Genomic DNA, 13,497 nt, shown 5'->3' with positions numbered 1-13,497 from the left:
TACACCCTCTTAAATTTTGGATCACTGTGTAAGTGGAGAACTTAAAAAGTCCGTGCAAAAATTTCTAGTTTTAGTTTGAGGAATTTTTAAATCCTTTTCAAAAAGAGAAAAAAATACAGTGATTAAGCAGAAATGTAAAATGTAACAAGAGAACAAGCGAGTCTCTAGCAATAGCTAACTCCATACACAGAAGTAAATATTAGTGACTTTATGAAAATGGTGAAAATTACGAAGTCCTGAAAACAGAAGGCATAACTGTGCTATTGCTTGTTGCTATCTTTAATCAGTTATGCACCTTGGCATTAGTTTGAAAGTTAACCTATATTTTGTTCAGCCAGCCATGTAAAAGAAAATCTACTAGACAATGTAATGAAACAACGCAATTAACACATCATTGTATTTTTAGAACTGATATGCTAAAATCATCAGCCACCACGACTGTAACAGGAAGACTTACGCTCACCGATTCATCTGTTTCTGGAGTTTCTGCTGTGCCACTGTCATAGTTAGCTAGCTGAGCTATTTCTGAAAACAAAGGATGGAAACTTCATTTTAGAATACATATAGCAAACAAAAGCAAGTGCCAAACTAAAACTTGAAAAAGTCACTTCTCTGGAATGGAGAATTAACAAGTGTTGTATAGGTAGTGGTTAAATGACCTTCAAAATTCAGTTAAGTTCTCCAGTTTAGGAGGATAATCCCCTTTTGGAAATTCTGACCTGTTGTCAAATACCTTTATGAATCCTTCTGTGACAGAAATGGAGCTGCAATGTAATAATGTTATGAATACTGAGATGTAACAACTTTATGAACCCCATATGTGCCTGGGGCAGTGACAGGAAGTTACTGTATACTGGGGTTATAAAACTTCCTTGTGGGAATGTACTGATCTAGCAGGACAGGGCTGTGGGAACAGCATACAAGGAAGTAACACAAAGGCTTCCTAAATATGATCATTTCAGTAGACACTTGAAAGACAATGGGGCAAACTATTGGCTTAAAAGATCCTGTATCCTGCCTCAAGTATGCTGTAAACCTTGATTTGCCAGAGCTCGGAGTTACCAGATCTAAGGGCTAAAACAATTAAAAAGCAATTCCTGTGAAGGGAGGTGAGTCACCAGGGACTGTCCAGAGACAGTTAGTGAGCTTCGACAAAGAGACAAGCTGACACAGAGATGCACTGGGAAGAGTCTACGGAAACTATTATTCCTATTAGGGGCCCTATGTGGAAAATGTTAACCACCTGGTAAACTAGACACTCACATAGTGTGTTTGATTGTTTTTAAGATACGTTTGCTCTGTAATACTTGTGCTCTAAATAATTGATACTTTGCTTTAATGATGCTGGTTGGTCACTGAACACCACTGTCATTGCCGCCAAAGGAACATATCTGTAGGATCTGAGCCTAAGTAGGACCTGCTGACAGAATCACGATTAATCCAAACCTGAAGAAAAGTTCTATGTAAGCTTGAAAACTTGTCTCACCAACAGAAGTTGGTCCAATAAAAGATGCTAGTCTCTCTAACATTCATCTTAATTGTTTCTACCATGAAAGGCAATGGAGAAATATATACTGAATAATCAAATAGCTCATCTTAGCTTTCACTATCCTGCAGAAATTAAGGTTACTTATCTGTAACTGGCAGTTCGTCAAGATGTGTGTCCCTCCTCCCCCGTATTCCACATGCTAGTATGTATGCACACCACATGCCTGAGACTGGAGATTTCTAGCAAGCAATGTCCATTGGTCTGTGTCATTGCACTCCTTGTGCTCTAAAACAAGGGGCAGTGCAGAGCACTGCCAACCTACTTCCTTCTCTTACTGCAAATCTGTTAAGATCTGAAATAGAGAAGGAGCAGGAGCACTGGTAGTGGAATACAGATAGGGAACAAACACCTCAAAGAACTTCCAGTTATAGATAAGTAACCTCCATTCCTTCTTTGAGTGTTGGCTTCTACGTATATTCTACATGTGACTGACTGGTTGGCAGTAGTCAAATGCGGGAGGCGGCAGAGGGAGTTGATATTGATATCTGTAAAACTGCTGTTCCAACTGTTGCATCTGCTGAAGAGGCCTAGACTGAGGCATAAAGTTTCATGAAGCTATGGATGGAGATCCAGGTAGCTGCCCTACAAACATCCAGCACAAGCACTTTTCAAAAAGATACTGTTGAGGTTGCTTGTGCTCTAGTAGAATGGGCCGTCACCCAACCACGAGGAATACACACCAGCTGATAATGAGGCAGCCAGAGATCCACTTAGAGAGTCTCTGAGCAGATAACACTGGTCCTTGTGATAGCTCTGATACATAACCTTGGTGGTCTCCCAATTGGTTTTGTTTTGCAGATAGAAAAATCAGAGCCCATCTGATGTCGAGAGAGTGAAGTCTCCTCCCACCGGAAATCTGAGCTTTCAGAAAGAATACCAGTAAGTGAATAGCTTGACTCATGTGAAACTCAGAAATTACCTTGGGGATGAATTTGAAGTGGAGTTGAAGGGAAACCTTCTTATGAAATATGGTGTATGGCAAGTCACTCATGCTTCTGGGTGATGTGACAGTGACTAGGAAGGTGACCTTCATGGACAGGTGGCACACTGAAAACACGGCTAATGGTTCAAAGGGTGGTCTGGCAAATATGGAGAGTGCAAGGTTGAGTTTCCATTGCAGTGCTGATTTCATCATTGGTGGGAAGGTCCTAATGAGACCTTTCAGGAATCTAACTGCTGTTGGGTGAGTAAAAATGGAATGGCCTTTTGCAGGAGGATGGAACGCACTGCTGGCTGCTAGACAGACATGCAGTGAACCTATGGGAAGCCTTCACGTCTTCAGGGACAGGAGATAGCCCAAAATAGCAGGATTATCTGCTGACTCTGGGGATAACTGGTTCTATTGCATCCAAATAGAGAAATGCCTCCATATAGTTAAATAGCATTTTCTAGAGCCTTTTCTGCTTTGACGGGGGATGGACTGAATGGCCTCTGAATATAAATGCTCTAGGCCTGATGCTCATGCAAATACCAGGACATAAGCTGAAGAGGGCACAGGCTGGGATGTCTGATCTTGACATTCTCCTGAGTTAACAGATCTGGGAAGGGACGGATGTTTATGGGAGGACAGATTGACATTTGTAAGATAACCAGAAACCAGAACTATCTGAGTCAGTTACTTGCCATGAGAATGATTCAAGCTTTGTCGTGATGAATCTTTCACAGTGGCAGCAGTGAGACGGGAGGAAAGGTGTACCTCAGTGGTATGTTCAGGAAAATAGGAGGGCATTGCCCTGGATTCCTGGCCTAGTGCTGCTCTACAGCAATTACAGATGGAGTTCCTTGTTCATCTGGGAGGTGAATGGATCCCAAGATGGCGTTCACTACCAAGCAGGAACATCATTCAGCACAGAAATGCATCTCCCCCATTCATGGTTTGTACAGAAATGTCTGCTGAGATTGTCCACCGCAGAGTTCTGTGCACCTGGACGGTATGTGGTTCCTGATGCACCAATGCCATAAACTGATTACCTCTATATAGGGAGGAAGAGATTTGTGTCTGCCTTGTTTATGTAGAAGACTGTTGTCATGTTGTCTGATGTTATCTGGACATGAGGAGAACATATAAGTGGAAAGAATGAATTGCAAGCTGAATGGATTGCCCTCAGCTCCAGTAGATTGATATACATCCTGCCTCTCCCCATCCCCAGAAAACTATATGCCTGGCGCAATGTGGGCTCCCCATATGAGGGATGTGTCTGTGATTATGGTCATGTTGGGTGCGGGTGGAAGGAAAGGAACTCCCATGTGCAGTTGTTGCAGGTTTGTCTAACATACGAGAGCAGCTGTGATCTTAGTATAGATTGTAACCTTGGTATTCATATTGTTTCTCTTTGGTGAGTAAATTGACCAGAGCCAGGCCGTCGGGTAACAGAAGTCTGGTGAATGAGGTTATGTAGGTACATGAGGTCATGTGGCCTAGACAGACCTTGACGGCAGGAGGTCTATGGGAAAATGATCATATCAGCTGTTTGCAGCCTAGAATCTGTCCATAGGGAGACAGGCCTTCGCTGAGATCGAGTCTAGGGTTGCTCCTAAAAAGTGGACTTTTCTTTGTTTATGCAGAGTCCCAAGGATGCCAGAAGAGAGAGTAAGAATATGGTCACTGACTGGACTCTGGACTGGATTTGCCTGTTAGTAGCTAATCGTCCAGGTACAGGAAAACAATGTAGCTGTTTACTCTCATCTGGACCACCACCACTTAGAAGAACTTTGCAAAGATAATGCAGGGTGCTGTAGCTATCCCAAACAGGAGTACTCTGACCTGAAAGTGCTCCTCAGGAATCTGAAGAGCCTTCTGTGGGATGGATGAATGTCCACATGAAAATGAGCATTTTTTCACATCAAGAGCCATGAACCACATGCCCTCCCTCCAGAGAAGGCATTATTGATGTCAGTGTGACCATACAAGATTTTGATTTTCAAACACACACTTAGCTGGAATAGAACGAGAATTGATCTCCATCCCATTTTTCTTGGGAACGATGAAGTATGGGGAGTAGAATCGTTCCCTCGATTTGGACTGGCATTTGCACTATAGCCCCTCGCTACAGGAGAAGAGTTCACTTCCTATAGAAGATTTCATGGCAATGGTCTCTGAAGAGGGACCCAGAAGAGGGCTTGTGAGGGGGGAGGGAAGAGTGTAGTCGGAATGGATGATCTGTAGTATCCACTTGTCTTTTGTTATTTCCCTCCCTGGCAAAAAGGGTGAGGCCACCAAAGGTTTGGGGGGCAGTAGGGAATGGTGCCAATAAGGGGATCCATTTCTCAAGCATCTTGTCAAAAGAAATCCGTGGTTGGTGGATTGAGTTGAGCAGCGGTGGTTGAAGAGAAAGCTGTATACCTGATCTTTGTACCCTCTGGTATTTGTGCAGTGGTTTGTAAGGGTGCTGGTGACAAAACGGTTGAGGGGGCAGTCTGCCTGTGGTGTTCTCTCTTTGGGGCCAGGGTATAAATGCCCAGGGAGTGGAGGGCTGTTCTGGAGTGCTTTACCAAGTGTAATGTCTCACCAAGTCTTTCACTGAAGAGGCTAGACTCAAAGAGCAAATCGTTGATAATATTATCAAAAAAATATCTTGAACACCAAAGAATGAAGCCATGATTCATGCATCATGACTATGGCTCTAGCTATCGCTCTAGATATGGTACTGGCTATGTTTACTGCTGCTTGGAACCAGGTTTTAGCCACCAGCTTACACTCATCTATGAGGTCTTGGAATTGAGGCCTGTCTTCTTGGGGAAATTTGTCATTAAACTCCACAACTTTAGAATAATTAGTAAAATGATATTTTGCTAACAGGGCATGGTAGTTAGCAATTCTAAATCCGAGGGTGGTTGATGAAAATACCTTCCCTCCCAAGAAGGTCAAGGCATTTGGCATCTGCAGGTCTTGCTTGAGGGTGTTGCAGTCCGGATCTTTCAGTGGCTGCCTACAACACTAAGGAGTTGGGTACTGGATGAATAAACAGAAACTCTGCCCCTCTAGCTGCTACAAAACATCACCTCTCAACCCTTTTTAGGGTGGGGGCACAGGATGCAGGGGGTATGCTATACTCTCCTGGCTGGTTCCATAAATGGCCTCATTGATTGGGAGGGCCAATCACCAAGGACCAGAGTGTTGTAAGATATCCAGTAGTCTATGCTGCATGTCTGAACCTCCTCTAATGGAAGCTGGTGCTTGGGAACCACCCTCTGCTACAGCTGCTGGCATTGCCTATGATCATCGGTAAGGCTAAGATTTTGGCATGAGTATTTTTATTAAAAGTCACAGACAGTACATGGGCAATAAACAACAGAATCACAGAAATGTACACAGAGATGGGGTTAGAGGGTAAGCAAGTCCAAGTTCCACCACCCAGGGCTGAATTAGTGGAATTTTGAGGAAGTTGTGGAGGTCTCATAAAATCACAGAATCTGTGACTGACTCGTAGCCTTAATTATCAGATGGGGATGGTGATGGAGAAATTGCCTCATTGAACGAGGAGGACGTCATGCCTGTTGGAACCACTGGTACTGTCAGATACAGCTTGATTTTTCCCTCTGCATACTCAAACAAAGCCAGTTGGTTTTGGCTAGGAAGAGAGGGCCAATGTGAATCATGCACAGATCCAGAGTGTCTAGCATAAGGGTCCCATGCCATGGACCCCAGTGTGACCAGTATGAAGGTTTGACCAGTTGAGGACAGCCTCACAGCACTAAGTGCAAACAGTCCCTTGGGTAGTCATATCTAGGAGGAGGAGGGCTGGAAGATCTTCTGGGGTCTCTATCCAGGCTTGCTTCCCTGTGAGGCAAGGGTCTGTCTAGAACATTGGACTCAGTTGACAAGAAAGTGGATTCAGCTTCTATCAGCAGTGCTGATGATATCAGTCAATACAAACTCTGACTTGTAGAAAGGATATGGGAAAATCTCTTTCTCCATGAGGCGGTTTCTTTGTCCACTTTTGACACGTCCCTGAGGAGGACTGGACCTGAACACAGAGAAGACTGAGGGTAGGGAAAGGTAAAAATATGCCCTGGAGAGATAAAGGTTCTAATACATTCTGATCTAGAGTGCGAGAGGTCCCAGAGGTGGTAAACGATGGATCCAGTGCATCTAAGGGCTTAGGGTTTGGCAGATCCTTCTTGGAGCATGGCAGTACCATTGAAGAGGAGTCCAAAGTGCAGCTTCCAGTTGGTGCCGGCAGATGCTAATCCTTCGGTTTATGAGTTGGAGCAGGTGCTGGTATCAATGGACCCTTTGTCCTTCACACCTTACCCACTTGGTCAGGTTTATGGGGACCTAAGTATTTGGAAGCCATGCGTAAGGACTCACTTGACCTAGACAGAGTAAGGGAGTGATCTTTTCTCTTAGAGGCAAACCCAGGGGATCAGTCCTTAGGTCTATATCCCTTACTCTCACGAGAGGCTGGAGGGAATGGGATTTCAGGGTGAGTAAACTCTGGCTTCTGCTCTGGTTCTCGTCCTTGGAGGCGCACTGCACGCAGCCTGCAACCATTGTATAAGGGGGTCTCTCCATCCGGTGTCCGACTAAGGTCTCATGGCTCTCTCCATGACATGTTTCCCCAGACAGAGCTCTCATCTCTCACATGTTCAGGGAGGGAAGCAGCGGCAGATGATGCACTTGGTGGTGATGTGAGCCTCCCAAAGGCAGTAAAGGCAGTGCTGCTCTTTGTCACTGACACAGAACGAAAAGGGGCAGGGGAGACAGTTCGTAAACCCTGCAACTTTAGGAATTGTCCGTCTCCTGAGGGGAGGGGAGCAGGGCAGGGTCCCTGGAGTGGGGAAGAAACTATTCTATACTAACTATAACTAGAAAAACAGTAAAATACTAAAAGCCGTTTACAATATATATCTACAGATAGGAAACTAGGCAGCAGCTTCAGACACAGTGGAATCCCATTTAGGCCATGTGGTGGTAACAAGGAATTGGAGAGGTATGTCTATGCCTGCTGCTCAGTAGGGAGACAAAGAGAGCAACTTTGCAGGCACAGACCAATGGATGCTACTTGCTAGAAACCTGATATCAGGCACATTGTGGGCATGAATATCCATGCATGGAATACACAGAGACCAGCACTCAAAGAAGAACTCCTAATTCTGCAGATCCCCTGCCTTGTTAGACTGAGGAACTCTCCAAGGTAGTCATAATTAAGGGAGGCAATCAAGTTGCTCTGAATCCTGTGGAGCTTAGGACCTTCCTTGGGGCACCACTGGTATTTAGGAGCAGCTACTGTCCTAGTCGGGCTTCTTAAAGTCTCATAGTACTAGAAGCTAACTGGCTAACAGGCATCTAGTTTATCCAGAGAAGGGCTTCAATGCTTTAAATTTTATGCAGACAAAAGGTAAAGTGCCTAACAAGATCAGTTAAGAGCCATTTTCCTTCTAGAACTTTAAGGAATGTAACAGGGTTTTTGGCTACCCCATAGCTACTACTCTGGGGAAGTGTTAAGATTCCTAAGATCTCCAAGTTACATGGTTGCCCCTCTCAGCTTCAAAATGGAACCCTAGAATACGCTCTGTGGATCCAGAAACAGGAACTCGTCAGGGTATTAAGAGTTAAATGGGACAGGTGGTAGCTGAAAGACCTTAGGAAGCTTAGTCTTAATCTAATCCTATATATAGTTAATTACATACTTTACACAACTGAAGATACACATTTTAGTTCATAAGTATATGTTGAAAGAGTTTGCGAGTATGTGCTATGGATCAGAGATAAGGTTGCCAGAAATTTGTAAGGTTAATTTTTACATGTCAATATTGTCAACTGAATGTGGAAACTCTATGGATAATGGAATATTTATATAAATTAACTGGACATTTTCATTATTTTAACACTTAGGGAACTTTATAACTGTAGTATTCTTGTTCTGAGGCTTGTACAAGACTTATTTTATTCACCAGAACAAATTTAAGTACAAGTTCTTGATAGGGAAATACTATATGGGTTTTTAAAAGTTACTCCCATGTGTGGATGATTTGTATGTTTTTAGTTTTAAAACACAAGGAACAAGTTAGTAAAATATATGAACCAGAAGAGTCTGTAAAATGTCATGTTGAAAAAACAGATTTTTTTTTAGTGTTACAGAAGTACAAGAAAATCAAAGTCAATACCAGTACATTTTTTATTAATATTCCGATTATATTTTAAAAATTTAAACCGAAAAAAATACGCCTGGGTTAAGAATTCTTATACCAACAAGATTCAAGCTGGAGTGAATTCTACTTCCAAGTTATAAAGCTGTGAATCTGATGGAGAGGCAGGGGGTTATAATGGAAGTGTTGATGTAGCCTTTAGTGGATGGGTGAGAACCAAATCAGTATAATGTACTTTGACAGCCTTCTCAGCCCAAATTGCTTTCATAAATAGCAAATTAAAAATGGTTCTGTTTTAAACAGAACTTTCGCAAAATAACTATTATCTGAGAAGTGCATATTATTTGCAAACAGTAGGTAGTAATGGAATGGAACCAAGAGTCAGCTTCTGAAGCAGGGAACTAAGGAACCATTTTGCAATGCCTGAAGAGATTTTTAAAACTCATCTAAATACCATTAAACATCTGCCCTTTTTATTTCATTGATTTAAACCATTTCTGAAGACTCATGATTCAGAAAGGTAAAGATGGTAATTTAAAAGCCACAGGGAAAAATCTCTCCCCAGGGAACTTTTCAGAAATGCAGCCACCAGTTTCTGATAAGTTATGAATCTGTTGTGGTATTGCTTTCAGTACACTATACATTTATCTGGCATTATCTCCAAGTAATGCACGCACCATTTCACTTGAAGAAAAGATACTATGGCCATGGCAGCAAACAAAGATGGAAAAAGTAGAGAAGGGTTTACACTGGCAGCTTCCCTTGCAAGGGGAAGGAAATCCTTTCTGTGACCATTTGCCAACATCGTATACACATTTTAATGAACTGTCTAGAAATCCAATAGTGATTCAGGGTGACATTTCTGATTGATAACAGCTATTATTGCTTTTTAGATCTTTTCTCCATGCAAAATTTTAAGAGTTTTCAACAGGATGATCTCAGTATAATGCTCTGAGAGAGAGAGAGAGAGAGAGAGAGAGAGAGAGAGAGAGAGGTGTGTTTCCAAACATTCCTTTGTGAAATCACTATATTGAAATGTATAATACCCCTAATGCATATTTTTTAACCTCGGCTTCTGAACTAAAATGGTGGATGGAGATGTAACTTTTTAAGAGACATTTAAAAAATTATTTATACAGATACAAAAAAATTGATTTTTTTGGACACAATAACAAGCAATTCATGGTATTTATATTTGTTACTTTTCTGTGAGGAGCAGAAATAGCATCAGTGTGAACTAGATGACCTAGTTTATTTTATGATAAATTTACAGAGCATCAATTTTTAAAAGATGTATAGAATAACCCATTTCTCTGAACCTCCCATTTAACCAAAGGTCAGTATCTCCCTTCCCCAGCAATTCACACTATATATTACAGCCCCACTTAGCCCATTTTTCTGACAGATTTGTATAACTCTGAAACCATTTAAAAATTGAAGCTATATTTTACACTATTTAGTTTAATTTATATAAAAAATGTATAAAAGTGATCTATTCAAAGTACAAAGACAAACATTCTGTTTGACAAATTATTCTATTCATAGATAAACAAAAAATTAAAGAAATTGTGTTCTCCTCTCTCAATTACCAGAAGTTTATATAGGGCCAAATCCCTCACTCATACTGAGTACCATACATGTGGCCTCAATGATGTCCAGGGGGCTACTTGTGAAGTGACAATTAGCATGGATGACAGAACCGGGCTCATAACATTCAAAGACACAGACTCTCAGACTCGCACAGAAAAATCAAACCCTCCTAATTCAACCCACATATGTGTACAACAGGAACACAGGAATACTGGGTCAGACCAAAGGTCCACCTGTCCCATGGTTCTTTGAGCTACAGTAAGCTGAGCCTCTCTGATTCTTTTCCAGTGATTTGCGGGAGAAATAGTCTGTCCTTTTGGGCATGGGGAGAATTGTGGGAAGGCAGTAGAGCACTGTCAACACTTGAGTTATTTAGCCTCTGACCTCAAGTGTTACCAGCCCAAGTGAAAGTAGCACCCAAGCTGTAACCCATGCCACCAGCTGGGCCAGCTAGCCCAACTTTAAAGCAGTACTAAACTCAAGTGAGAGGATTTTGTGTGTAGGCAGGAAGGAAGTTAGGTGAAACATCTGAGAAAGGGGCTGAGTTAATGTTGCAGAAGACAACTGTGGAATGACCTGCCCATAGGCAGTTTCTTCCTAACTTCCATTAGTTAGAAATTGGTTTATGGCCTTCCAAAACTCTTCAGTTTGTTTTAAATCCTGACTATCAACAGTCATATGTAAAGTGTAATCCCTATATATGTCCAACCCTTCTTTGAATCCTGCTAAGCTTTTGGTCCCAGTAATATCTTGCGGAAATGAGTTCCACAAGCTATGTATGTCTTGTGTGAAAAAAATATTTCCTTGTGTTAGTTTTAAATTCACTCCTATTTAATATTCTTTTGTTCTTTTATATTATATACATGATATTGTACTTATATCTATTTCTCTATTATTCATTTTATATATCCCCTCTTATGGGTGTCCTCCCTGTGGTATTCTCCACGAGTTTTGCCATGTCTCTAACCATTCTCATCACCCGTCTCTGAACCCCTCTGTCCTGGAGTATCACTAAAAAAGGCAGACAAGCAAACATTGCATATTATTCTCTGTCTTTCTTATGAACATTTTCTTCCTGATTTTCAGCCTCCAGTGCCTATGCACTGCCCCTGAGCCAACTTCTTCAGAGCATTCTGATACCTAAACACTTCCATTAATCCCCAAGGATGAATTATAAAGTGTGTCAGCGGATGGTAGAGTCTGGCTTCAAAATGGAGGGGGAAACTGTCTCATCAAGAAACAGGCGCAATTCTAATTCACCCTGGCATTGTCCGTAAAACAAGATCAAGTGATGAGATTTCTGTACTGAAACAGCAACTAATGGGATCTTGAGTCAACCTAGTAAAATCATCTTCATGGACATAGAAATCACCCAGGATAATAAGGCTTTGTAATTTGAATGCCAGTGCAAGAAAATCCATTAGCACCTTTGGAGAATCTGAGATGTAGCAGGCTACACAACACAGAATGCTAGCCCTATCATGGGACTCTCAAACAAAGCAGGCACACACAAATACAGTTTGGGAACAGAAAACCTCCTACATGTAAGGTCAAATGCAACCAGTAAGATGCACCATTTTCCCAACCTTCTTTTCACTCATACTCAATGGAGCACCTCTCAGGACACAACAGGTCTAGTAAAGAACCTCTGCTTTGTCCAGACATGTCTCAGTTACACATCCAGAACCTGGGGCTCCATCTGTGATCAAATCGTGGACAGTAACCATCTTATTAGCCACAGTTAGTACATGCAGATTTGTATTGCTAGGTTAGAGTGATGGAGAGTTACATCATCAGATCGTTTTGCTGCATTTCCATTAAAAACTCAAGGCAATCTTCAAAAATAAAATCAGAGGTCTGTGACGGAAGCTCAGAAATCTAGAGAGACTAATAATGTTCAGAGCTGTTCTCAAAGCAGGTGTAAACTATGGTACTTAATATTTGTATTTTTGTCCTTCACTCCCCCACCGAACACTCCCATCTTGGATTTATTATTGGACGCACACACACTGCATCACAGAGACCAAGAAGCACAGCAGAAATAATTCCATTTCTTATCATCTTGATTTGGTAATTGCTGGTTAGACCATGATATGCACTTACCTTCCAGAGGATCCTTATTCAGACCCAGCTGGCTTATAATATACCTAGGGATGTCTGTTTTAATCACGTGCCCCTCTTTAGCATGTCCTTCTGCAGCTTCCAAGAGATAGTAAAATTCTTCAGGATCAAATTCCTGGAAGAGAAGTAAAAATACTCAGCATAATTTTCCTTGTTAGAAACTGTACTCCTAAACTCTCACATCAAAGCTTCCTTTACATCTCCAAGCTTTTTGTTACTTACCTAATTAAAAGCAATACTACATCACTCCATTACTAGTGGTCCAAAACACTACAGTAACATGCTGCAAATTGCAATGTTTTAGACTATTATTAACATAGGCCACAGAGCCCCAAGGGCCACCCAGGACATAGCCTGACAATTTTTAAGAGGCTGGGATTGCCACATGGCTGATTTTTGACCAGCCTGGCTGTTTTTCCTACTGCCTTGCCCATTAGCAGTTGCAATGTGCTGGGCAATTTTTAAATTTTACAAGTGGGAAAAAGCAACCTGGCACATTGCAACCAGCTACCGTAACCTGTCCACATGCACTGCAGTGGCAGGTGCTGTGTAGCCATCTTCTAAGTACGGCATGCAGGTACGTGGTTGGGAATGCTGCTAGCACAAGCACCCAGGTCCCGCTCTGTGTGCCAGGCTCTCAATGTGCCAAAACCTTGTCAGCTGAGACTTCTGCTTCTCTCCGTGCCAAGGACTGAAAAGTGAGACGGTTGGACGAGAGGCTTGCCAGCAGGAAGGGCTGGGGTGGGGAAGGCAGGAGCTCCTGGGAGGGGATGGGTATAAGGCCTCATGGGAAGGTAGCAGACAAAGAGGACTTGCACTGCCGCCTGCGTGTGGGAAGAAGGAATGGAGACACCTGAGAGAGGAAGAAGGTGGTCTGACTGATGGGCGGCATACTGTTTAGAGGAAATCTATGGCCTCCCCACCCTTTCAATGGTGCTGCACTGCTTAAGTAATATGGAACACTTTAATACGTCATATAAAGGGCAGGAAGCAATTTTTTCAGCATTTTTCACAGTAATACTGGTTGAATAGTCTACGATCATCAATATGTTATTCAGTGCTTACACGTCACATGTGGAAGATGTCCTAACCTCTCAGGCCTGTATGGGTAAAACAAGCCACTGTTCATATAAACACATACCAGA

At 42.2% G+C, this 13,497-nt stretch overlaps 1 protein-coding gene across 6 annotated transcripts in view; it reads right to left on the bottom strand.

Annotated features, from left to right (window-relative positions):
• The window catches only part of MAST4 (microtubule associated serine/threonine kinase family member 4), a 433,584-nt gene that overhangs the window by 54,558 nt on the left and 365,529 nt on the right, over positions 1 to 13,497 (bottom strand). For all 6 annotated transcript variants that reach the window (XM_050946844.1, XM_050946850.1, XM_050946845.1 and 3 more), the window contains 2 exons: positions 12,335 to 12,467; positions 464 to 525 (listed from right to left, as the gene is read on the bottom strand). In XM_050946844.1, the coding sequence (XP_050802801.1) occupies positions 464 to 525; positions 12,335 to 12,467 (195 nt within the window). The remainder of the gene's footprint in view (positions 1 to 463; positions 526 to 12,334; positions 12,468 to 13,497) is intronic.

This window comes from Gopherus flavomarginatus, chromosome 3 (genome assembly GCF_025201925.1).
Source record: "Gopherus flavomarginatus isolate rGopFla2 chromosome 3, rGopFla2.mat.asm, whole genome shotgun sequence".
Classification (NCBI taxonomy): domain Eukaryota; kingdom Metazoa; phylum Chordata; order Testudines; family Testudinidae; genus Gopherus; species Gopherus flavomarginatus.
This window is presented reverse-complemented; position numbering and strand designations above follow the sequence as displayed.